The sequence below is a fragment of the Antedon bifida genome, chromosome 1, assembly GCF_963402885.1.
Source record: "Antedon bifida chromosome 1, ecAntBifi1.1, whole genome shotgun sequence".
NCBI classification, from domain to species: domain Eukaryota; kingdom Metazoa; phylum Echinodermata; class Crinoidea; order Comatulida; family Antedonidae; genus Antedon; species Antedon bifida.
Genome location: NC_136226.1, coordinates 19135651 through 19159449, shown reverse-complemented (window position 1 = coordinate 19159449; position 23799 = coordinate 19135651). Strand labels below are relative to the sequence as shown.

Here is a 23799-nt window from a genome sequence, read left to right as displayed (position 1 = left end):
TCAGGGAAAAAACAGCGCCCCCAGAAAAAGCGCCATCTATCGCACAAACAAAACAGAAGGGGGAGCCATATTATTGAAGAATTGTACGATTGGACTTTTTGAGTTGGTAATTTTTAATTATTTATTTCTAACATAAAATTATTATGGCATTTTAGTACCTTGTTCTTAATACACTTAGCATTATTTATCAATATAATGTTAGTAGCTTGTCTCTATGCTAAAATTATTTTAGGTTAGGCCTAGGAGGCTACACTGTTTTGACAGAGCAAGTAAAAACCGATATGGTATGGTTGGATGTGTCCAAATTGGACATTCAATATCCAGCAATATATTTATGCCTAGCCTAGCAAGTCAGGGCTTGTATCTCGCTAGCTAGGCTACATATTATTTGCGATGATTAAAATGTTCCTTTTCCATAATAAGTTATTATAATAAAAGGCCTAGCTAGGGCTAGCCTAGGCTAGGCCTACCTACGTGACAAGCCGATCGTAAAAATAAAAAATAACAGCGTTTTCAAGACGGAGGGTCGTATGAGAAAGCAAAATTTCTGTAAAATGTTCTTAAAATATTGGCCTACATAATTTTATGAATATGATTGAAACCTATGGTTTGCGGCTCCCCCTGCCTAACTGCTCGGCCAACTCATCTTGTCCAATCACGTTTTTCTGACAAAAGCTTGCCATTAAATTAAATAGACATAGGCCCTACAGTATCCTAAATTAATTGATTATAATTATTAGCTTAAAAACACTTTCCCTGTAATTTTAGATGTTTTGTATAAATAATGCACAAGTCACAAATTATTCCTTGTGTTAAATGTGTGTTTTATGGTTAATTATGATATTAAGAGAAATCCAGTGTTGCACAATACCTTGAATTTTTTGCTGACCTGCTGCGCGTGAATCTCCTCCAAGCCTCTGTTACTGTTTAGATTATATAGTACGAATGCAAGCAGTAGAAATTCTTTTAAGAAATCAACTGTGTTATTTTGGATTATATAGTACGAATGCAAGCAGTAGAAATTCTTTTAAGAAATCAACTGTGTTATTTTTAGTAATGTTATAAACTATTATTATTTACAGATCATCAGATGGCGAATTTAATGGGCTATGGTGGCCAGTGAGTGCATTTTTATTAATTTTTTTCCCACATAATCGGACATTACAATAGTTGCTAAATGTTTGATTTGATGGTTTTGCTATTTAACTTAAAGACACTGTTTGGGAATTAAGATACTCTCTCTACAGACCCACAGAAGTGTCTATCATTGTCCAAGTTATTTATTATTATAATATTCCAAAATAATAAAAAACCAAATACTGAGTAACCTCACTTTAATAGATTTAATCCAATCATTGCTACATGTACATCACAAAAATGAATCACCATAAAGACATATTTTTCCTTTTTAATGCATGCATGATTCAATGGTAAAATGACAGATGCATGTCTATTACAAAAGGGAAGGAGAAGGTTTTGAAACACATCCAGGGGGATCTGTAATTTTTATTTTCAAGATATGTTTATTAACAAACAAACTCTAATAGTAACAATTATTAAAATGCATAATAAAAAAAGACTTAAAATACAGTACATTCAAGATAAAAACAATGCTGATAGCTATATGCAGCCCTTAAAAGTAAGGCCGACGTGAGCCTAGCTAGGCCTGATAATTATCTACGCGTCGATCGTAGGGTGGTTCGTAGGGTTAGTAAACACCATTGTCCTCGCCTTTAGAAGCATGGACAATGTAAACAAACAATATATTGTTCGCTATTTAAAATCCTATCTAAAGGTAGAAGACGTCAATTTTTGTAGCTGCCCTACGCATCGGTTATCCTAATTTGGCCGGACGTCCGCCGACGAGATGACATCGGGCCCGTGGGCCTTCAGCTCACGCAGAGAGAGTTTTGGCGGCCTACACTATAAATGATCCTACCTTGGGTTACCGAATTATAAAAACGACACCTAGGCTAGGACACCAACAAAATATATGCAAAATAAATATATATTCCATGTTAAGATTTAAGACAAAATCCAGGTACACGATCTTAATTAGCCACACCTCGTACCGAGTTAAAAAAAAAAACATGTGAGAGGTTGCGGTAAACAGAGAGTATTGTGTTTCATGCCATGTGACCAAAAAAAAACTAGGTCTGTATTTATTACGGTCTTCTGTCGGCAGTCTTTTTGAGCGACCGACTGAACGTTCTGATACTATTATTTAGAATGAATTGTTTACGATCTTTTTTGTCGGGATCGTTTCTGATCGACTAGACGTTCGCTATATAATTTTTATTAGTTGGCCTAGTTCATTGTGTTGGATCATGTCTCTACGTTCGTTTACATCGTGGGAAATTTATATTCGCCGTTGAGTAGGTAAACACGCACGAAGGAAACGATTACGATTAAAAAATATTATATATTGTTATGATCATATTATATTTATTTTGTGATGTTGCGCAAAACTAAGCTAGGCCTCTAGGACTTCTTTCTTGTGGAATAAGCTCAGTTGAAAACATCCAGAGGTCGAATATACTTTACTGTAGGGGTCATTCCATACCAAATCACCCAAAAAAAATGACATTTTAAACCCTACTTTCTTCAAATTTGCTCAAATTTGGTTTTTGGGTTATTTTTAGCCAAAAAACCAGAAATTTTTAATATGAGCGCCATACGACCGACGGTTCGCGCACTACGCGCCGTCGTTTCTTCACGATTTTGCGCAAAATCGATGCGGCGGGCTACATATAAATGGCCGTGTCTCCGTAATGTGTGGACCGATTTTGTTGTGACAGGTATCTTTGGAAAGATAATTGTTAAAGCTATCCAAATCTTCTATTTACTTTTGAGATAGAACTATTTAAAAGATGTATAACTTATTCTATTCCATTTGACCTAGGATTTGACCTTGTGGGACAAATTTTTTTTAGATGAAATTTTGTGAAAATTATCTACTACATGATATTTACATAATATAAAAAAATTGGAGATATATTATTTTTTGTTTGCTTTCTAGCTCATTTCAAAGTTGGCTTACTTCAACAATACTGCTATTTCTATACAGTGTAGATGTATTGTCGACATATCACTACCAAATTTACCTCTTAATACTATGGGTGTCACTGTCAGATTATTTAAGACTATAACAATGCTTTAATTATATTTTCATGCTCCATACAAAATAATTTAACTCAATATAACCGCATGATTTATAGAGCTATAATTACGTAAAATTGTAATAACGTTTTAAAATTGCATAAAATGGCAGCTAGACGGCATGGACCGGGGCAAGTGGTATTTTTCTGAAGTGAGTGGACCCTACTTGCCCCAACCAATGTATCGTCACCCTGGTCCATGCCGTTTATAACGCAAAAGTAAATAGAAGATTTGGATAGCTTTAACAATTAGCTTTCCAAAGATATCTGTCACAACAAAATCGGTCCACACATTACGGAGATACGGCCATTTAAATATAGCCCGCCGCGCCGATTTTGCGAAAAATCGTGAAGAAACGACGGCGCGTATCGCGCGAACCGTCGGTCGTATGGCGCTCAAATTAAAAATTTTTTTAAAGTTTTTTAGCTAAAAATAACCCATAAACCAAATTTGAGCAAATTTGAAGAAAGTAGGGTTTAACCCATTGGGTGATTTGACATGGAATGACCCGTAGCTGAAACCAAAAACATGAAGAATGCCGACGTAATGACCAGCGTCAATTTTTGCACGCCGTCGTTTTTTGGGGTTTTTTTTGTCGACATCCTTTTGTTCTAATTTTAAGGGCTGTATGCATATTTACAGTGTTTCATTACAGCAGTACCTTTTTAATCGAATATATTGCTAATTTCTTTCAGATTTGGGTTATCCCAATTACCCAACGACAGGAAAGGACAGCCAGATTTAAATCAGCCTGGTAAACACAGCTTTTATGTTTACTTAGTGGTGGTCAATATTATATAGCCTGCTCAATATTTCATTGCCATCTGAAAAATAATTTACTAGCCTATAGAAATGTATTTGTTACATACATTGGAATTATAGTGAAATCATATAATCCAAATGGATATCTTAAAATCAGCAGTTTTGTCAATTTTCACATATTTTTTTTTTATTTTTCAGATTTTACATTGTTAGGGAAAAAAGGGAAGATAGGATTTTTTGGAGAAGGAGATAAGGAAATAAGTGATCCAACAAGTATATACTTTCCAACACACAGGTCGGAAAAAGATGTAAGTGTAAGACATGCTTTATATGATCTATCAGCTGTTTCTTTTGATTATGTACCCCACTGAGTTAGTTGATGGTGTACTGTATTCTATTTTACTATAAAGCCTTGATTGCACTGGACTTAATTTGGCTCTACCCACTTCTACGCTCGCACTAACCGCTCGCCAATTCGCCAATGTTGACTGGAGTCTCCATTTGGCGAAAATAGTTATTGCCTCGTTCGCCAAATTGGCGAAAATACATTTCCAAGCCTAGGCCTAGCCTGGTTGGCGTGACTTCTTATGGGAGCGAGAATTCGCCACACTTCGGTACTTTCTGACTCGGGTTCACTTTTTACCACCACAGCATTTTATGTGACGACGTCACGATCGCCATGTTCATTTTTTTAGTTCTGTTTAAACATGCGCAGAGCGTGCCTCGATGACGTTTTAATGACACACAGTTAATGTGATTGGTTCGTGGCTGGCCGTCGTCGACGTGATGATGAGCGAATAAAAGGGGAAGTCCCTATTCTTTGACGTAGAAAATGAACTTCAAGAAGAAAATGAAAACAGAAACATGTGGACGAATACTTCCGTAAACGAGGCTGTTCTGTTATTTAAAAAGGGGAATTTTAAATTTAACAAAGTAATTACCTCAATAGTTTAATGTTAACACGTTTAATTTTATTTCCCTTTCGATTATTCTAACCGAAAGTTGCGCTTTAAATTGAATAGCTAAGAAACAGCGTATACTACAACGGCAACCCTGGCCAAAGCGCATTTCGGCCGCCTACATAGAATGGGTTACGGCCGCTGCATAGCAAATTCAAAGCTTCTTAAATTTCTGCGGTACATTTCTTCCTAACGTACTTGTTTTATATAATAGATTGATAAATATTCCACTTATTAAATAATTTAATAAATCGGTAAAATTGACGTTTCGAAGCAAATATTCCATGATGAGAGGCGACATTTTTCGACATGCCTCGTGTGCGGCGAAGACTAGTTCAGAAAATGGAACGGTCCACTGCGATGGTTATTCAATCATTAATTAACGTGCTAATACATGCATACCATGCACATTGCCTGGGCGACAGTAATTTAGTAATAAGCGGAGAACTGAATCCCCCGTAAGGAAAATGGTAAACACTGATATTTATGGTAGGGATTATTTTTTTCAGTGGTTGGTCATGTTGGCTTCTTCGCTTGAGGTCCACGCAAAGTCAAATAAAACGATGTGGTTTATCAAACAGAAATATAAATTAGCTTTAATTCAATACTAAATTAGCCAGATTTTGATAATGAGAAAGACTCAAAAATTCAATTTTTATCGTTAAAATTGACATATGAGGCGGATGTACATAATAATAATAACCGATTTACATATCAAAATAAAGAGTATTTAAAGCCTGATAACATGCAACAAAAATTACTCCACCACCTATTATGGACCTCGTGCGATCGGGTTTGAAAATGGGTAGGTGTTTTCCAAAGTTATTTTTAGCGCGGATTTCGGCTCGCCGGCTTTTGTACCTCATTTTTAACTCGCGTTTTCTATTAAAATATTTAATAAACATAGATTAAAAATATATAAAAATAATCCCTTAAACAAGATCTTTCCAGGCATATAATTTTTATTCTCATGGGTACATAAGAAATAGTATATTTTTAACTTCAAAGACACGTCACTTTTTGAAATTTCACGAACGTGTTGATTGATTGATTGATTGATTTTATTTGATATTCATACATAAAAGTTAAAATATACAATGTATAAAAAGAATACCTGGATAACCCATTAAGTCGACAAAAAAGTAAACTTATTTCCAATGGGGTCCAATCCGTAATGACTGAAAAGTGAGTGGTTGGGCCTAGTACAATTATCGTTAAGTATGACTCAGTAAAAATGAAAAAACAAGAAAATACATACAAGACAAGAAAACATCAAAAAAACAATATTAAAAATAGCTTAATTAAACTGAAATACCAAGCTGTTCATTATTAAAATATTCTTTAAGTTTTATTTTGAAGGTTGCATTATTTTGTATTGATTTGAGTGAATTGGGGAGCCTGTTCCAGTCACGGATACCTAAGAAATAAAAAGTCGTATCATTAACGCCAGTAGCCTTAGGAGTGACAAAATTAAATGTTGTACCCCTGGTGAAATGGTTGTGATGATCAGAAATTAACAAAAAGTTATCCTTAAGGAAAGAAGGCGTATTAAAGTTATAACGAATTTTGTGAACATAATTTAATCTTAAAAACTTATTTCTGAGGCTGACATTAAGAAACCCAAGATCGGAAAGCTCTTTGGCACCTATGTGAGACCTCGGACCAACATTTAAAATGAAACGTGCCATCTTGTTTTGGGCAGTTTGTAATTTATGTTTAAGATTCTTATTGACACCGCCGTACCATGCCGAGGCAGAATAGTCAAATGTACATTGTATTAAAGCAGTGCTTAATAGTTTACGACATTTTTTATTCAAGCACGAACTTTGCCTATGTAAAAACTTCAACCTTGACTTAACTTTACTGATAACACTAGTTGCAATGATATCACATGATACATATTGGTCTAAATCAATACCTAAATATTTAACTTGCTTAGTACTTTTGATTCTACGGCCCATTAATTCTACAGAAAACTCTTTTACTTTGTTAAGCTTCGCTCTGCTACCAAAGATAATACTTTCGGTTTTGCCAACATGTAAAGATAATTTGTTTTCAGTTAACCAGTCCTGGCACTTAGCTAGGACAGTACTTAATTTATGAGCGATTTTGGTGGCATCGTGATGAGAATACAGAATCGTAGAATCATCAGCATAAAGCAATAATTGAACATCAGAATCAATACAAGAAGCAATATCATTTAAATAACATAGAAAAAGAATAGGGCCCAAGATGCTACCTTGCGGTACACCATGAGTAACTATAAGAGGTTCAGAGCAGGTACCATTCACACTGACAACTTGTGTGCGGTTAGCGAGATAAGATTGAAACCAGTCAGTACACTTAAAACCCATGCATTTTAGCTTGTTAATTAAAATCACATGATCGACGGTATCGAAAGCTTTTTGTAAGTCAATTAGAACCATTCCAGTAAGAAGGCCTTTGGACTTATTGTTTTTTAAACCGTCGATGAGATTTATGAGGTTGCTTTCAGTTGAATGGGCCTGCCGAAAACCGGATTGATAGGCATAAAGTATATTATTTTTGGAAAGATACCTTTCAACTTGTATAGCTACAGATTTTTCAAGAATCTTAGATACCGTAGGCAGAATACTAATCGGCCGATAATTCTCAACATTTGTTCTAGTATTTTTCTTAAATAGAGGGGTAACTTTAGCAATTTTAAGATCATGAGGAAAACAATTAGTTTTAAACGAAAGGTTAATGATATGAGCTATCGGTTCAGCCAAGATTATCGCACCGTCACGTAAGAATCTTGAGGGAATATTATCTAGACCGACGCTTTTGTTTACATTTAGGCTTTCGAGTTGAGTTTTAACAAATTCTATGGTAACAGGCTCTAGCTTAAACATTTTTCCTTTTAATTTAACGTAGTATTTAAGAAGATCGTTAGTGGACATGGTGAAAAGACCTATGCATTTTGGGAGTTTTTTGACGAGTGTTGACGCAACATTCGTGAAAAACTCATTAAAACGAGAGGCAACGCCTTTTGGACAGAAAGTTTGTTTACCATTGTCATCGAGAACGATTTTAGTGTTTGTTTTACATTTCTTCTCGTATCCGAGCTGTTTGAGGGTTTTCCATAATTTTTTAGGGTTGTCTTTATTTTCATCAATCTTATTGAGAAAATAATTAGATTTAGCTTTTTTGATCAGCCGCTGAGCTTTGTTCCTAGAGGCACAATAATATTTGTATATATCTAGATTAGATTTATCTTTCTTGAATTGTTTTAAAAGTGTGTCTCTTACTTTGATTTCATCGGCAATTTCGGAGGTAAACCAGGGTGCTATGTTTTGTTTAAGTCTAACTTTTTTTATTGGCGCTATTGAGTCGATCACCTTAATGATGATATCTTTAAGAGTTAACCACGCGATATTTACATCGACATTATTAGTGACAACAGACCAATCGATATCGTTAAGTGTTTCAAGATAGTTATTTACATTATAGTTTTTTAAAGATCGTAATTTTGCGGAGTTGTGTTCATTTTTATGAACATGAGACTTAGGTATTTTTCTAGTGCAATAAATAAGAAAATGGTCACTAAGGCCAATGTTAATTACTCCAGATTGCTTCACATTATTTTGTACATTAGTAACAATGTGGTCCAAACATGAGCTTTTTTCTTTTCCTATTCTAGTTATATCCTTAATAACATTACTAAAACCATTTCTTATAAGGCAATCATTATATCTTTGCGATACTGGATTAATATTTAAAGTACATATGTTAAAGTCACCAAGAATATAAATTTCACTACTCTCTTTGATTTTTGATACAGTTTCTTCAAAGTTGTTCTGAAATAAAGTTACATTCTGTTTTGGTGGGCGGTAGCATGTACCAATCACAATTTCCTTTGAACGAGGCAGATATATATTTATCCATATTGCTTCAAAATCGTCGATATCCAGATCATTTCTACGTGTGAAGGCGCGTTCATTTTTTACGTAGATACAAACTCCACCACCAGACCGGTTTCTGTCCTTCCTGAGCGCTGTATATCCATCAATTTTGATCTCGTTATCGGTGATGGATTCGTCCAGCCACGACTCGCTGATGGATATAACAGTAGCTTTGGTCTTCGATGCGATGTGCCTTAGTTCAGACATTTTATTAACTAATGACCGCGCATTAAGGTGAATAAAATGTAGGCCTTTGTTAAACACGTTGAATTCCTCGCTTAAATGCTCGTAAATGTCTTCTGTACATGTATGTCCATCTTGTTGGGTTTCATTCACATTATTTGTGTCGGCAATAAATTCGTCATGAATATTAATGTCACTGATGCATTCATCATTCGGAAGCTGATTGAAGAGGCATTCTTGACATAACCAATTATCTTTCGAGTTCCGTTGCTTATCATATACAATTTTATTTATTCTTCCGCACTTGATATGGTAGTTACATTTACATTCAGTGCATTTCATTGCCCTGTGCGTTTTCGCAATCGGTTTTTTACAAATTGAACATGGGTTTCTGATTGGTCCTGGGTTCGGAGAAACGTCTCCAGCGATAATAATAAGTACCATCAGGAAACTTGGGTTTTTTAAGTTTAAGCGGCAAACTGGATACGGTTTAGAAGATCCGTACAATGTCCATAAGGGAGACATTATATTCAGGTTATCCGTATGTATCTTCGGTTGAATTGCCCAGCTATCATATATGCTGGAGTTTAACGTAGAAAAAATGTCTGAGTTTAACGTTGGGCGGCAGGTAAAGTTAATTCTCACTAGAAGGCATAAAATAATAAGAACATTTGTAGTAATCGCTGCCATTATTAAGAGTGATTTAATTACCTTATCAGTGGTTGAATGTCGTCCAGGAGCTTAGCAAAGTGTTAAAATCGCAGTAACGAAAATCAGCTTCATTGGGATACCTAATAATAATATAAATGTAAAAGAAGTAAAATAACAAACAAATACATGCATTATTTATTTAATAAACATTTTTGCGAATTTTTATGGTTTTTTAAATTTGGCTAAAGGATTTTCAATTTGGCTAATGTTTTTCAAAACCTTTCGCCATTTTGGTGAACGAAAATTTGACCTTAGCGCAAGCGTAGCACTTGTTTTTCTAAACTACTATCAGTAAATATATCCCTCTCCAAAATAGTTAGTTCTGATCGACTGCCATTGTAGTTAAGATACTGTAGGTTTAAATTAAATTGCCCAAACATTTTTTTATATAAATGTATTGTAGAAAATGTATTCAATCATGAAACAGAATACAATATAATAAAAAAAGTAATTAATAAAGTATTAATATCAGGTGTGCTCTTAACCTTACTAATTAAAAAAACAAAACCAATTTATTTAGCTACATTAATATATATATATATATATATAAATTGAAAAAAAATTGTGTCTTGAGCTTGTGTCTTTATATGTACTGCTGGTACCTCTTTTTTATAGAAAATTATGGGTTCGCATCTCAGTCATGATTAATATGGTTAATTAATTAATTTCCAATTTACAGGTATTATCATCACAATTTGGTGTTGGTGGATTTGGTCAGAGTAAGTGATTGTTTCTTTTACATTGAATTTACAATATTAGTTTTTGGTATGTTGTTGAGTGAAAAAAAATCGTTCGATCTCAAAATAGATATTGATAGAATATATCAGGCAATTTTTTTCAAAATGAATGTTTATGTTTGAAGTGGTTGTTGGAAAAGTAAAATATATGGAATAGATTGTATTTGTATTTATACAGACACATTCAACTTTTATCTCCCCTAAAGTGTCCCTTCATGCCGAACTGCCACCAAATAGCAAAGACTGAATATGCCCATTATTTAGCCACAACACTTGCATAATTAATGATCTTTTTTTAGTTTGTTCATTGTTTTTAACCTATATTTTGAAGATAACTTAACTTTTGAACATACTGTATTATGTCGCTATTGTCAATTACAAGTGAAGATTTGGGTGTTTAGGTTTATACTTTGAATCCATCTTAGATATGCCAAGTCTGCCACGAGGAATGCCCACACCACAACAGTTTCCACCCAGAAGTTTATCAAGTCACCATGGTAATCTAGCAGGACATGTAACACCAACGAGTGCATCATTGACATCAGGAATGCAACCTATAAACCCATCATCACCAAACAGGTTAACATTAATGTTTTTTCACTTAGATTAGCATAATGTTGTGTCATTATAGCATGATGCTACAGTACTGATCAGTTGAAATTCCTTGCATGTTTTGATCGAGAATCAATCAATAACAAGTATCATTTAATATATTTACAAGCGTTGCTATCCTCGAGTGATACATAATGTCACACATCACGCATGAACGACTTCATTCAGCAGCAAGGAATAGACAGTTCTGTGATGTTATATAATATTCAGTACATGTCAATAATTGAGGCTATGTTCACACATATCCACTAACCATTACCGTTATCCAGATAAAAAATTTAAAGGTCAGGGTGTCCGTTCATACACACATTCTCGATCCAGACACTAACTGACCTCATTTTACCAGAAGACACTTATTTTGTTGGCCAGGAAGCGAACCCTGTGTAGCATGTAAGCCTAGCTAATAGTACTTAGGCCTAAACACCATACTCTACGCTAGCCTAGCAATTCGCAACACTAGTGAAAATGAATTTCCATTAAGAAAAAGAAACATTTGTCCGCCTAGGCCTACCTAAATAAAGATTTCCATAAACCATGTCACCTCAATCAAGTAGCGATTGCAATGTAGGCCTAACTAGAGATATTACATGACTGCCAGCAGATAGACTTCCTGTTACTGTACCTTGGAAGCCCACATTAAATATTACACATTTATTACGTCGCTCTATAACGAGAGTGTGTACATTTACACACTCTGTGTGACAAGGGATTGTTTATTTTTGTTCACAAAAAAGGTCTAGCGCTTTCAAAGTGAAAGAGCTTCGCATCGACGAAATAATAATACACTACTGTAATATGTGAATGACAGCCTTTTTCTCCGCACGTGAAAAATTAACAGCATGATATGCAACCTTGGTTTGACACCGAGAAAATAATAAAAAAACCTGAAAGCAAAGCAAATCTCTAAACGTCAGCGTTCTGGTAGTGTATCTCGATTGACCAAGCCGGATCGAGTTATCGGATCGGGCATTCTCACGCAGACTGCGATCGGTTTGGCTAACAGCTCCCGATCTGGATTACAATCCACTAGTGTGAACCAGGCCTAAGTCAGTTGTTATTTTAATTTCAAAGGAATAAATGTTTCTGAGCTCTTTTGATATGTTTAAAATTTCTCAATAACCATTTAAAATAATTTTTAACATATTTTTGCGTTTCAGAGGTATTTTATCAGTAGGTCATCGGGGTTTGAGTAGTCCAAGTAGAACGTCGCCAAGCTTAATAGCAATGCATCAGAAGCAGCAGCAACAACAACAGCAACAAAGAGCAATTGGAACGTATGTTATCATGCTCACACTATTCAAGCTTTGAAGAAATATATATTAATTAAGAGATACCAGTAATAGATACTGTAACTCCATGTAGATTACAGAAATCAAACTGCATATACTTTTTTACACGTATTTTAATTACAATAGGATATCTGGGGGTTATCAAGACAGGACGACGCCGACAAGTATGAATAGTTTCGGAATCTCACGGTTAATATTAGCACAACAGAACAACCTTCACAACCTTAGCAATATTAACCATCAGACGTTATCAAACAGTTATAATAATGCAACAAAAACAGCACCTGATTGGTTACAATTCAACAGTAATACAAGGAGTAAAGATCAGGGTTCTAGGTTTCCCTTTGACCATTGGTGTAAGTATAAATTTTAATGTTTGCTTGTAAGCATTTGTTTATGTATTCATGATCTATCTCATTATTTATATTTTTTGTATGGACAATTCAATATTCTCTCATAAAAAAAATGAAAATATAATCTATATATAAATTATGGTTAATTCTGACATAGGCGAGCACAATGGAAAAACTTGGGGACAAATCTCCGCCTTGGTTACCTACCTTATCTATCTCGGAAGTACTGCGAAACGTAGATTTGATAACATTAGTTTCCACTATTACGATATTGTTCCATATTTCTATCTTAGGAAGATATTATAAAGGGTTTTGTAACAAAATATCTGATTTCATCGGTACATTTTCAACTAAGTGCGCGCTTAGAAGTAATTTCCGGGTTCACGGCAAGTCCACGGGTTCACCTTGCAACTTTCTGGTTTCAACTAAGTTGGCCGTTGGTGGCGATAGCCATTTTAGTTTTTTGTTTATTTTTGGACCGCCGTGTGAAGGTTCAGTAGGAAAATAAAAATTAATTAATTGCAAATTAATAAAGATTAAAGATGTATTGTCCCTTGAAACACAAAAAAATGAAGGTCAAAATATTCTAAATTTAAATTGGCCATATCAAAGTAATATTAAAGTTATTCACTTTAAGTTGAAAATTTGAGCCAAAAGCAACAAGTTTACGTAATTAACAGGTAAATTAGTTTGATTACATTTCGTCTGGAAAATCGTCGTGAGCGAAAGTAAACAAAGATTTCAAACCACGAGTACGCATTATGCATATGCGAATTAGGATTGTTTACAACTCGTCACGGTTGAGAAGGTATTTTCACACAGATCGTGAGGAAGTTTTATGATTATGCATACAGAGTAGCCAAACAAGCGCGTTTCATTATGGGGTATGTTTTGATTGAAAACTTTGACTGGAAGTCAGAGTTATTTTTTTAACAAAAAAACGTCTGTATTTCAGTTAAATGATTTTTTTTTTCGACTAATTTTTGGTGATAGTTAATAACTATTATGATACTTCAAAATGACCCACCTTTTTTCGAAATCTGTTATTTTTTATTTTTTTGGAATTAGTCAAAGGGACAATACATCTTTAAATTAAATATATGCCATAAAGCATCCGAGTATATAGTGGGGAATATTATATAAAATTACATAGGGAGAACTGATGATAAGACCTTTTGTTTGAAATCGAGTGAAACCCTGATGTTATTGAGTAAGCTGGCAGGAATAACTGTGTACGTCCCGTTAGGACCCTAAGATACTTCTGCCCATGTTGCAACGTCTTCCTTCTTAGGCCGAATTGAAACAATTTTAATTTTAAGCGGGTGGGTACGAAACTATCCATTATAGTTAGTTTAGTTTTTGTACTTGTCACTTCCTGTTAGTGTTAGTTAACTTTAAAAGCATTTTTCTGAAAATATTGATTGTAACAACGAAAATGTTAGACTGTGATATCTCTGGAAGTAAACGTGGTATCAAGATATTTTTTTCAGTGTTTTAAATCTTGCACTATTAATATTATGTACCTTGCCTAGGCCTTAGTTTCAGTTTTTGTTTAAATCTCAATTATCTTTTTGGTCAAAGTGAATAATTATTATGTGGCATATTCAACAAAAACATTTTTAACAATCATTTTTTTAGGGGACAATATATCTCTGAATATTGTTTTCTATGACAGTAAAAAAATAATGTTTCTTTGCATTGCAGCAAGTGAATCATCACCTTCACTAGATTTGAGTGACTTTCCCGCACTAGCAAATAGAGGACGACAAAATGATCTGAGTGCCTTTCAGTTACCAAACCCAATGGCAGGAAGACCGCAGTATGGTAATGATAACTTGAGCTAAATATACTGTGCTTCATTTTATTGTGACATAAGGTTTATTGCAAATTGCGTGCATTACTGGTAGGAAACATTACATAATTTACAACTCTCTGACTTTTATAATCAAAAGTTACAGGTTTCTAAAAATTGTAGAAAATCTGAGGTCTATACCATGCATGATGAACGTTAGACAGAATAAATTGCACTTGGCATTTTCGGAGGGCCGTAACTTTAAAACGACAAGAGGGTCAGTTGGGTGATTCTGACATTGAATGACCCAAAGAGGATTACAGTATTAATTACTATATTTATGCCTTTTCTCATATTTAAACATTATACAGTCCTTGTGTGGTAATAAAAGGAAACATATAATTAGACACTAAAATCGGACTGGACTAACTTGATTTAATTTTACTGAACAACTCAAAAGTTTGTTGACGTTTGAATGTTTTTAGCTACAGGGCCTTTGTTTGCAATTTGATATATAACAAACTATACATTTTCTGATTCCCCATAACAGTAGAAGTATTTTGATATATTAAATGACATAATTAATGTATTTTAAATTTGACCCCATGTGACATTAACTGACCCCTGCCCGGAGTTGCACAAAGTTTCAGAAGATGAGCCCAAGCTAAATTTGTTCAGAATTGATCAAAGATCCCAAAACCATTTCCAAACCTTTGTTCTATAAAGTTGGTCAAAGAACCTATTAGCTGGTCCTCTACTAGTAGTCAATTTATTTTCACTTTACAATTAGTTCCCTTTTCAGTGGAGTGTTTTGTTTCACTGATGTTGTACTGTTACTGATATGGATGCAAAAGATATTTTAAACAGGGATTTTAAAGATGCTCTGCTTTTTTTTCTTCCTGACAGTTGGCATGGTAAATAAAACTGCAGAACCCGCACCTGAGTTTCAGATCCAAAATGAAGATTTTCCTGCCTTGCCTGGTTCAAATAATAAACAAGGTAGAACATAATAATTCAGATATCAGCATAGTATATTAGTGAAATGAAAATAATGTTGATTTTGCAAACTCGTAGTGTTTCTTCTAAATATTGTATAGTAAATATTGCAAATAATAAATGTTTATGAGTGCGGTGGTACAAATAATTTCGAGATATGAAAGATAAAATGTTATTTTCCCGATGCAACAGCTAGAAGATTTTGTTTTCGTGCCAAAATAAGTACTATTGCGCCATGACCCACAATCGTCCAATCAAATTACATAATTTATTTAGGTGTTTTATAAATTTTATAATAAGTTATTACCTTAAATCATTAAGCATAAGGGATAATGTATCAATTATAACATTGGGAGAGATTTTATCGGTGCACACTTAAACTTCGCACCAGAGCGTTAACAACTGTGTTTTGTGGTGTGCGTCCCGTTTTTTAAATGAGTATATGTTGATGATAATAGAATTTAATTTTGTTTTTGTACATGCAACAATGCATGTTAAGTAGTATATTTGAATATTTCCAAATTGTCATTTGTTTTAAAGGTTCAGAACAGCAGAATATTAACAGTATGGATAGTCCTAGATTTCCAGGTGAAAACCCAAAACAAAACTCTAACAATGTCAAAAAAGGTGTCCAAATACATCCTGATGGTAAGTTATAAATACCTATAAATCCTGTGTTGTGTTTCTTTTAACATCCAGTACCACATGAATTAAATTTTATCAAATAGTCAAAATAATGCCCACTCAAGTATAAAAGTGTACCCTAATAATACCTACTAAAATTTGTTTTTCGGTAAGAATAATATTTTTTTAAATCAAACTAATAAAAAAAATTGAACTCTTTGTTTTATATTTAAGCAATCTTACTAAACAGGTATAATATTAATTGTATATAAATCAAACACTATAGTGAGCAAGGCTACTGTAGTACCTAACCGGAAAATTGTAAACACAGGTACAGTACATCCAATTTTGATTTGAAACTGAATGAGTTACTTATCTGGGTAGCAAGTTTGCAAAAAGTGTTGCGTTTCATTTTGCTTTAGCTGTATGCATATACACTGTATTATTGTTCAACTTGATGGCGGAACACCGCTTAAAATGCTTGATTGAATTATAATATTATGATTTGATTAAACTAGAAACATGTGGTCCCAATTTGTCACTAACCATTGGCAAGCCTATAGTCCACTTAATGTTTGTCACTTAAATATAGTAAAGTCTAAATGGTTCATATTGAATAAAATGTTATTATATAATCTATTTTATTGTGTCAGGCAAAATAACCAACATTCCTGCTGGTATGGTGACCGATCCATTTGGTATGGTTGGATTGTTAACGTTTATCAGAGCTGCAGAAACAGACGCTAACCTTGTTCAACTTGCACTGGGAAGTGATTTAACTACATTAGGTCTTAATCTTAACTCACCAGAGTAAGTATTTGTTCATGCAACTTTTTATTAGAATAATAGTGTAGTATTTTGTTATGTCATAGTATACAAATAATGTTTTCGAGTGGAATTCAATGCATACTTCATGATTTTATCTAGAAAGCCCAGCTCTTCCTGTCTAGATGTTGTTGTCTACTTCATCAAAAGCTTAGAGTACTGCGAATGTACTTAAAATGACCCTTGCTATTTTATGACTGCATTGTTACATTCCTAAAAATGTTTAAAATACATTCATTCACATTGATGTAACACAGTATGTATTATAATGTATATGTATTAAAATTATTTATTTTTAAATAATTTTTTTTATGATATTGAAAAGCAGAAATTTATATGGTACGTTCCAGTCACCGTGGGCTGATGGTCCCTGTCGACCCCAAGACATTGACTTCCATGTTCCATCTGAGTATTTGACAAATCTTCATATTAAAGATAAGGTAATTTTCTCAGTTACACAGTATCTATATATATTAAAATTCACGCCATATGAATAATAGCAATGCCATATTGTCAATTATATAACACCTAAATAAATTCCTGTCATTTGATTGGACGAATGTGGGTCACATGGCGTGCAGTATTACGCACTATTAAATGATCGTTTAATAGTAGAGGGCCTACTTTTTTTTGTGTACGAAAAAAAAAATCTTTTTGCGTTTGGAAAATATTTTGTTTTATACTATTGCTTTTGAAATACAACAGCGCCATATATTTTGTACTTTCACGGCGATTTGAATGTTATGATAGAAGTACATTTCTGGAGAGATATATGTACTAATTTAGATCAAAAAGGCATTTAAATTAGCTTTAGATTGTGTGTAGGATTTTGATTAATTAATTAACATCTCTACGTGGAATCATTGGAAAAACCATAATTAGCCTAGATAAGTTCCAATTGTCTGTCGAAGTTTTGCCTTTCAGCCAAGCTAGTACTAGGTCTAGCCTAGGCCTGTTAGTATTAGGCTAGGCCTAGCCTAGGCGTTTTAGCTTATTTGATTCAAATGACAGGAATCTATTTAGATATTATATAAAACAAATAATGAATGTTTTATATTCGTGTATTGGTGCAAATAATGGAACCTTTCATCATTCACTTCATGCCATTATTTGTACCAATTTTTTAAATTTTCATGTGCCTGTGAACACTTTGGTCTCACCATAAGTGTAAAAAAAACAAAGATTTTACCGTTTAAAACAACTGGTCAAAACAATTTTACTGTCAACAATTTTCTACTTGAAAATGTTAGTAAATTTTCTTATCTTGGTTCAGTTTTAACTTATAACAACTCTCTTGATTGTGAACTAAACATTCGAATCGGAAGAGCTTCTAGTACTTTCAGTCAGTTGTCTGCACGTGTTTGGGAAAACAAAAATATTAGAGTGGCTGTGAAGATAAAAGTGTATATGGCATGTGTCATTAGCGTCCTTGTATGGAGCTGAATCATGGACAACCTATGCTAGACAAGAAAAGAAACTAAATGTCTTTCACCTCCGCTATCTCCGGACTATCTTAAATATCAGATGGCAAAGACTACGATGGCTTGGTTATGTCAGAAGAATGGACGATACAAGAACTCCAAAGGTTATGTTGTACGGTGAGCTAGCGAATTGTAAAAGATCCAAAGGGCGTCCACTTTTGCGTTTCAAAGATGCATGTAAAAGAGACTTGAAGGCAATGGACATCAATGTTAACACCTGGGAAAAAAAGGCTGATGACCGAAAATCATGGAAAGATTGTATTAAGGCAGGACTTGTACACAGTGAAGAAAGATATCTTATGGAAAATGAAGAGAGGTATCTGAAAAGAAAATCTAGATCAGCCACTGGAACTCACACAGACTCACTGGAATACGGATGAAATTCTCTCCAATGTCGTCTCCATAGTCAATCTTGACTGAAGGATGCCTGATGACACGAATAACATTCATTATTTGTATACTAGTAGTCCGGTCGCTTAGCACTTTTTTTTGTTACACGGTATCTATATATACTGAAATTCACACCATATGAATAATAGCAATGTCATATTGTCTATCATAGCCTTGCATTAGTCTTTCATCATATGATAATACATTTTTTATTTAATTTTAATTTATCACACATTTACAAAAATATCTTTCTATTAGTACATATTAATTCCTGAAATTCAGTAAACTAATTAGTGACAGATTAAGAGAAGAGCTCATCAGGCTCACCACCCCATATTAAGAATATTTTGATAATCAAATTTCTTTTTATTTACATTCTTCATTTTGTACCCCCACCTCCCACCTTGAATATTTCAACAATAATTATGTTCATAGGATTACCAAAAATGATGAAATTATTTAATAACATTTTGGCGACCCCTCAAGTTGTAAATAGAGCATACAAACGATTTTTTGGTTTGTTCTTATCTATATTTGGTCTTTCTATATGGTATTTATTATTATTATTATTGAAATAATTTGTTGTTACTTTCAGTTGGCACCAATCAAACTTAGTAGGTATGGAGAGGATCTTCTATTTTACTTGTATTATACCCATGGTGGCGAGGTTCTTCAATTAGCAGCTGCAGCTGAATTGTAAGCAACTTTTTAAAAATATTGCATTTGTAGAATATTTTTAAGAAGCATTTTCATCTTTAACCTTAGTCTTTTTTTTCTCTCTCAATATTCAACAATAATGAATTTATGACTTTTGACTCTTTAAAGATTAATTTAAAATCTCATTTATTTAGCAAATTTCATCTTTTTGGAATTGGCTGTTTGATTATTTTTATGACTTTGTCTTAGGTACAATCGGGACTGGAGGTATCATAAAGATGAACGAGTTTGGATTACTAGGGGACCTGGCATGGAACCATCCGTAAAAACAAACTCCTATGAAATGGGAATGTACTACTATTTTGATTGTCATCGCTGGTGTAAGGTTCCTAAGGAATTTCACCTAGATTATGATAAGCTAGAAGAGCGTCCTCACTTGCCAGCATCCTTCCATCATAATGTTTCTACCAACCAGGTTGCTCACTAGCATTGTTCGTATATATGTCATTTTTAACCACAATTGATCAAAGTAATCTATATACTTATCTTATTTTTTGAAGGCAGAAGAGTCCCATTACATTTTTCACCATCCTTATTTTTATTAAAAACGTAAAACTATTGGTATTACCCACTTAGTATACATAGATTGTCCTCTCTTTCGATATTTTATTTTGGACACTGAACACAGAAATAAGTATTAACTTTATCTGTACTTTGATTAGCCTGAAGTTTTTATATTGGTTTTAATTACTCCAATACAGAGACAGAAAGTTTACTGACATCACATTCTGTGATGCTATGTGATCTGATAATTAGTTTGTATTGGTATTAAGAAGAATTAAGAAGATATTTCTGTTACTGATAATAGTATTTAATTTATCAAAATCGAATTCAAGGCTACAAAACCTCCATTTACTTTACTCAAGAGTTCCAGTATGTTTTGATTGTAGGTTATGAGAAACAAAATATTGGAGAGGACAATCGCTCCAAAGACCTTTGAGGTTAATTTTACCCTTTATATATATAATATAGCTGTGTAAAGAAACTCAAACATCTATTTATTGCTCAGGATTCTTATTCTTTAAAGACAAGCAATAAATGCAAAATGTTTGCTAAATTGTGGAAAGTGATGTCATCATTAGTTTTATTTAAAATTGCTCTCCTTAAGAAAGCAGCGCTAAGATTTTTTTTTCTCTCGATTCTTTTTTTTTTATTGTTAAAAGTTTGATAATATTGTATATAGAGCCTGTACAACTAGTTCTTATTAGACGAACAGTATTTGTATCGAACTGTATATTTCATCATTTTCATTGTAAGTTTTCTTGTATCATGAAAAATTTTGAGTAAAGAAAAAATGGCTTCTTTAGCTGCATTTAAAAAAAAGAAGGGAAGGCTTTGTTTTTGGGTGGGGTTGTTTGTCTGTTAACAAACACTTGTCTAAATCTAAAAAAGTTATTTAAAAAGTATCAATAATTTAATATTATACATATTTATGGAAGACGCAATTTGGTAGTACCTGATAAACAAGGTACAATATTTACAATTTAAAAAACACATTTTCGGTGCGATCATAGTTTGTTATACACACATTTTGATCATTTAAAGAAATGCTATTTGTACTAGAATTATCTATGATGCAATCAGAAAAGCATGTATACATGACTAAGTTAATATATTACAAAGTTTATATTAAAACTAGAACATCTTTTAAAGACTGTTATTGCCTACTTTGGGGTGTAATAAGTCGGGTATACAAAACTCAACCATACTTTATTTCCTTTTCGAAAACAAACCTAACTTTACTAAATACAGTATTGTTTATATGCTCTGAAATAAGGTGCAAGTAGACCAGACTGGATTTTTGTTAAGAGAAAATTTCCTTTGGTTGATTTGTTAAGAAGCTATACAAGTAGAGAAGAAAGAAGCAAAGAAAAAAAAGAATGCAGAAAGTATTGCCATGCTGCGAATTTTGATTATCAAATACTGTTAGACAACAAAAAAATTAAACATTTTTCAAATTATGTAAGCATATTTTGAGAAACTAGATGATAACGAAGAGTTTATTCGGTTTGTGTGAAAAGAACAACTGTTAAGGTAACTTTTTACTATTTAAGTTTTATTTTTATTCAAATATTATTTTTTTTCAAATTGTATTGGCTATACATTTAGACTCAATGTACATAAGTTATAACACATACTGCATGCAACAAAATCCACGTTTTTTTTTTATCATTATCCTAATGCAATTCGGTATGTATTTATACTTTTGTACTTGACAAGATCAGACCAATTTTTAAACAAAGGTTGTGATATGATACTTTATTAACTTCAAATTGAGTTTTGTGTACCTGACATTTGGGCGGCTAGGGTAGTTTACATTTCTCTTCATTCAGTGTGATTATGATGATGCAATACAGGCTAAAAATAAAGACGAAAACAGTTTATTCATTGTGAATGTGTTTTGTTTCTATTGCATTCATATGCAACATAGTTTATGTTTGATTTTAAAGCATGATAAACATTTATTTGAATAATGTTCTAAATTTATAAGTGGTGACGTATTATGTTATTCCAAAATGTTTAGTGATCTCGCCTCACACCACCGGTTATATCTATATACGGTATAATATGTTATTAAAATTGCGCAAAGATTACCTTGCGCAATTTCAAATTACACAAGGTTGTGCACAATTTTATATCGTGCACAACATTTACATGCACCTAATAATACAGTATCAATATCCATCACTATATCATGCATATTTGGTCTATATCATTTCCTGCGGTTAAAGATGTATTGTCCCCCTGAAAAAAAATTCTTAACATATTTTTGTTGAATATGCCATTTTAATTAACATAATAGTTATTCACTTTGACCAAAAATTGGATGGAAAAAAATGTATTTACCTGAAAAAACTGAAATTTTCTGTATGAAGTATTTTGATTCAATTTTCATCCCAGTACAACTTTTGCTTCATAATGAGATACATAGCATGATAGGCCTATGATGGTTTAATAGGTGTCATCATATTGGCTAGGATTAAAATATATAATGTTGATACGTACCACTGTAGGCCTATTACCTCTGCTTCGGCCTTCTTTCTCTCCCCATCCCAGCCACAATCAACAAACATTACAGTAACTCCTCCCCAGGACAGTTCAAATGTAGTAGCTTTTCACAATAAAATTCCAATTATGTTGTACTTCATTAGGCCTACCCACAAACGCCAATATTCTTCGCCCTCCCAACACACCCCCGTACTGGGTGATGTGTTTAAGACGTTTCCAGTACAAATTATGTTGAGCCATCACTCCCAACCTATAACCCCGCAGTAGCAGTTTTCATGAAGTGTGTTTAAAACATTCCCAGTACAGTTTTGGTCATCTTGATTGGCCCACGAACCCACCCAAAACTCCCAACCCCTTTCCAGAGAAAATAAAAATATCCTAAAACAATTCTTGTCAATTTGATAGCCTACTATCCCTAGCTCAAGCAAAAATCCCCACCATCCCCCCTCAAGCGGACTTTTTGAAATGTAGTTTAAAACCTTCCCGGTACAATTTTAAATGTGCATTACAATAAGAGCTTGTATAGGTAAAATACTGATTTTACTCATTTTTGGGTAAAAATCGGGAACAAGAAATGCTATCTCGTCAATTAAATGAAAGCCAATGATAATGTTTTTAGTTCATTCATATACCATAAATCATCATAACTTTAGAAAATACTTATTTTCATTCATTTTTTGGTTAAAATTTACAATAAATGCTACCTCATGAACTACTTGTAGACCGCTAAATCATACATTAAATGCAAGCCATTGACAATGTTTATATTCATTGTAATGGAGGTTTTTGTCATAAAGTCATCCTATTTAGACAAATTAATTAAACATTTACTGTACAGTAGTCTAGTAGTAGAATAGTGCTTTCATGTTTATTTCTTATACAATCAGGTCATAAACAAATAAGATAATGATTTGAGCAAAAAGATATGATTTTTAAAAAAAATACATGTGAAGCGCGATGCGATATGTACGTAGGCCTATAACTTTGACGAAAGGAATAAAACATTGACGAAAAAGAAACTTCAACTGGTCATATGATAACGTCACAACATCCGATAGGCACAATTTTTATATGAATTCATATCTACATTTCATCAGTTTTCATATTAACTTATAAACATCAAGTTTACCTTTAATTCTGAAGAGCCGTAAGATACTGTGTTCTGCGTTATTCAAATTTTTAGGTGTGATGAAGTCATCAAAATAAAATGGTGGCAATTTATAAGAAAGATAATTAATTAAGCAAGCACGTATTAAAATTTGAGGGAAAATCTGGCA

The 23799-nt window shown here is 33.3% G+C and overlaps 3 protein-coding genes across 5 annotated transcripts in view; 2 read left to right on the top strand and 1 right to left on the bottom strand.

Annotated features, from left to right (window-relative positions):
- The window catches only part of LOC144845189 (uncharacterized), a 141371-nt gene extending 138101 nt beyond the window's left edge, over positions 1 to 3270 (top strand). The window contains exon 4 of the transcript XR_013612504.1: positions 3261 to 3270. The gene's annotated coding sequence lies outside the window, so the exon portion shown is untranslated. The remainder of the gene's footprint in view (positions 1 to 3260) is intronic.
- The window catches only part of LOC144844692 (uncharacterized), a 276862-nt gene that overhangs the window by 169932 nt on the left and 83131 nt on the right, over positions 1 to 23799 (bottom strand). The window lies entirely within an intron of this gene.
- Positions 49 to 21897, top strand: LOC144844656 (CCR4-NOT transcription complex subunit 2-like). Of its 3 annotated transcripts, none has more exons than XM_078701686.1 (15): positions 49 to 106; positions 1083 to 1119; positions 3855 to 3913; positions 4120 to 4229; positions 10377 to 10416; positions 10860 to 11013; positions 12204 to 12320; positions 12462 to 12691; positions 14393 to 14512; positions 15387 to 15479; positions 16017 to 16124; positions 16754 to 16910; positions 17254 to 17365; positions 19392 to 19492; positions 19703 to 21897. In XM_078701686.1, exons 2-15 carry the CDS (start codon positions 1091 to 1093, stop codon positions 19938 to 19940), a joined length of 1668 nt encoding a protein of 555 aa, XP_078557812.1. In that variant the 5' UTR covers positions 49 to 106; positions 1083 to 1090; the 3' UTR covers positions 19941 to 21897. The 3 variants fall into 3 exon arrangements, with proteins under 3 accessions (XP_078557812.1, XP_078557796.1, XP_078557805.1); XM_078701670.1 differs by having other exon boundaries at positions 17251 to 17365; XM_078701679.1 differs by having other exon boundaries at positions 59 to 102; positions 17251 to 17365.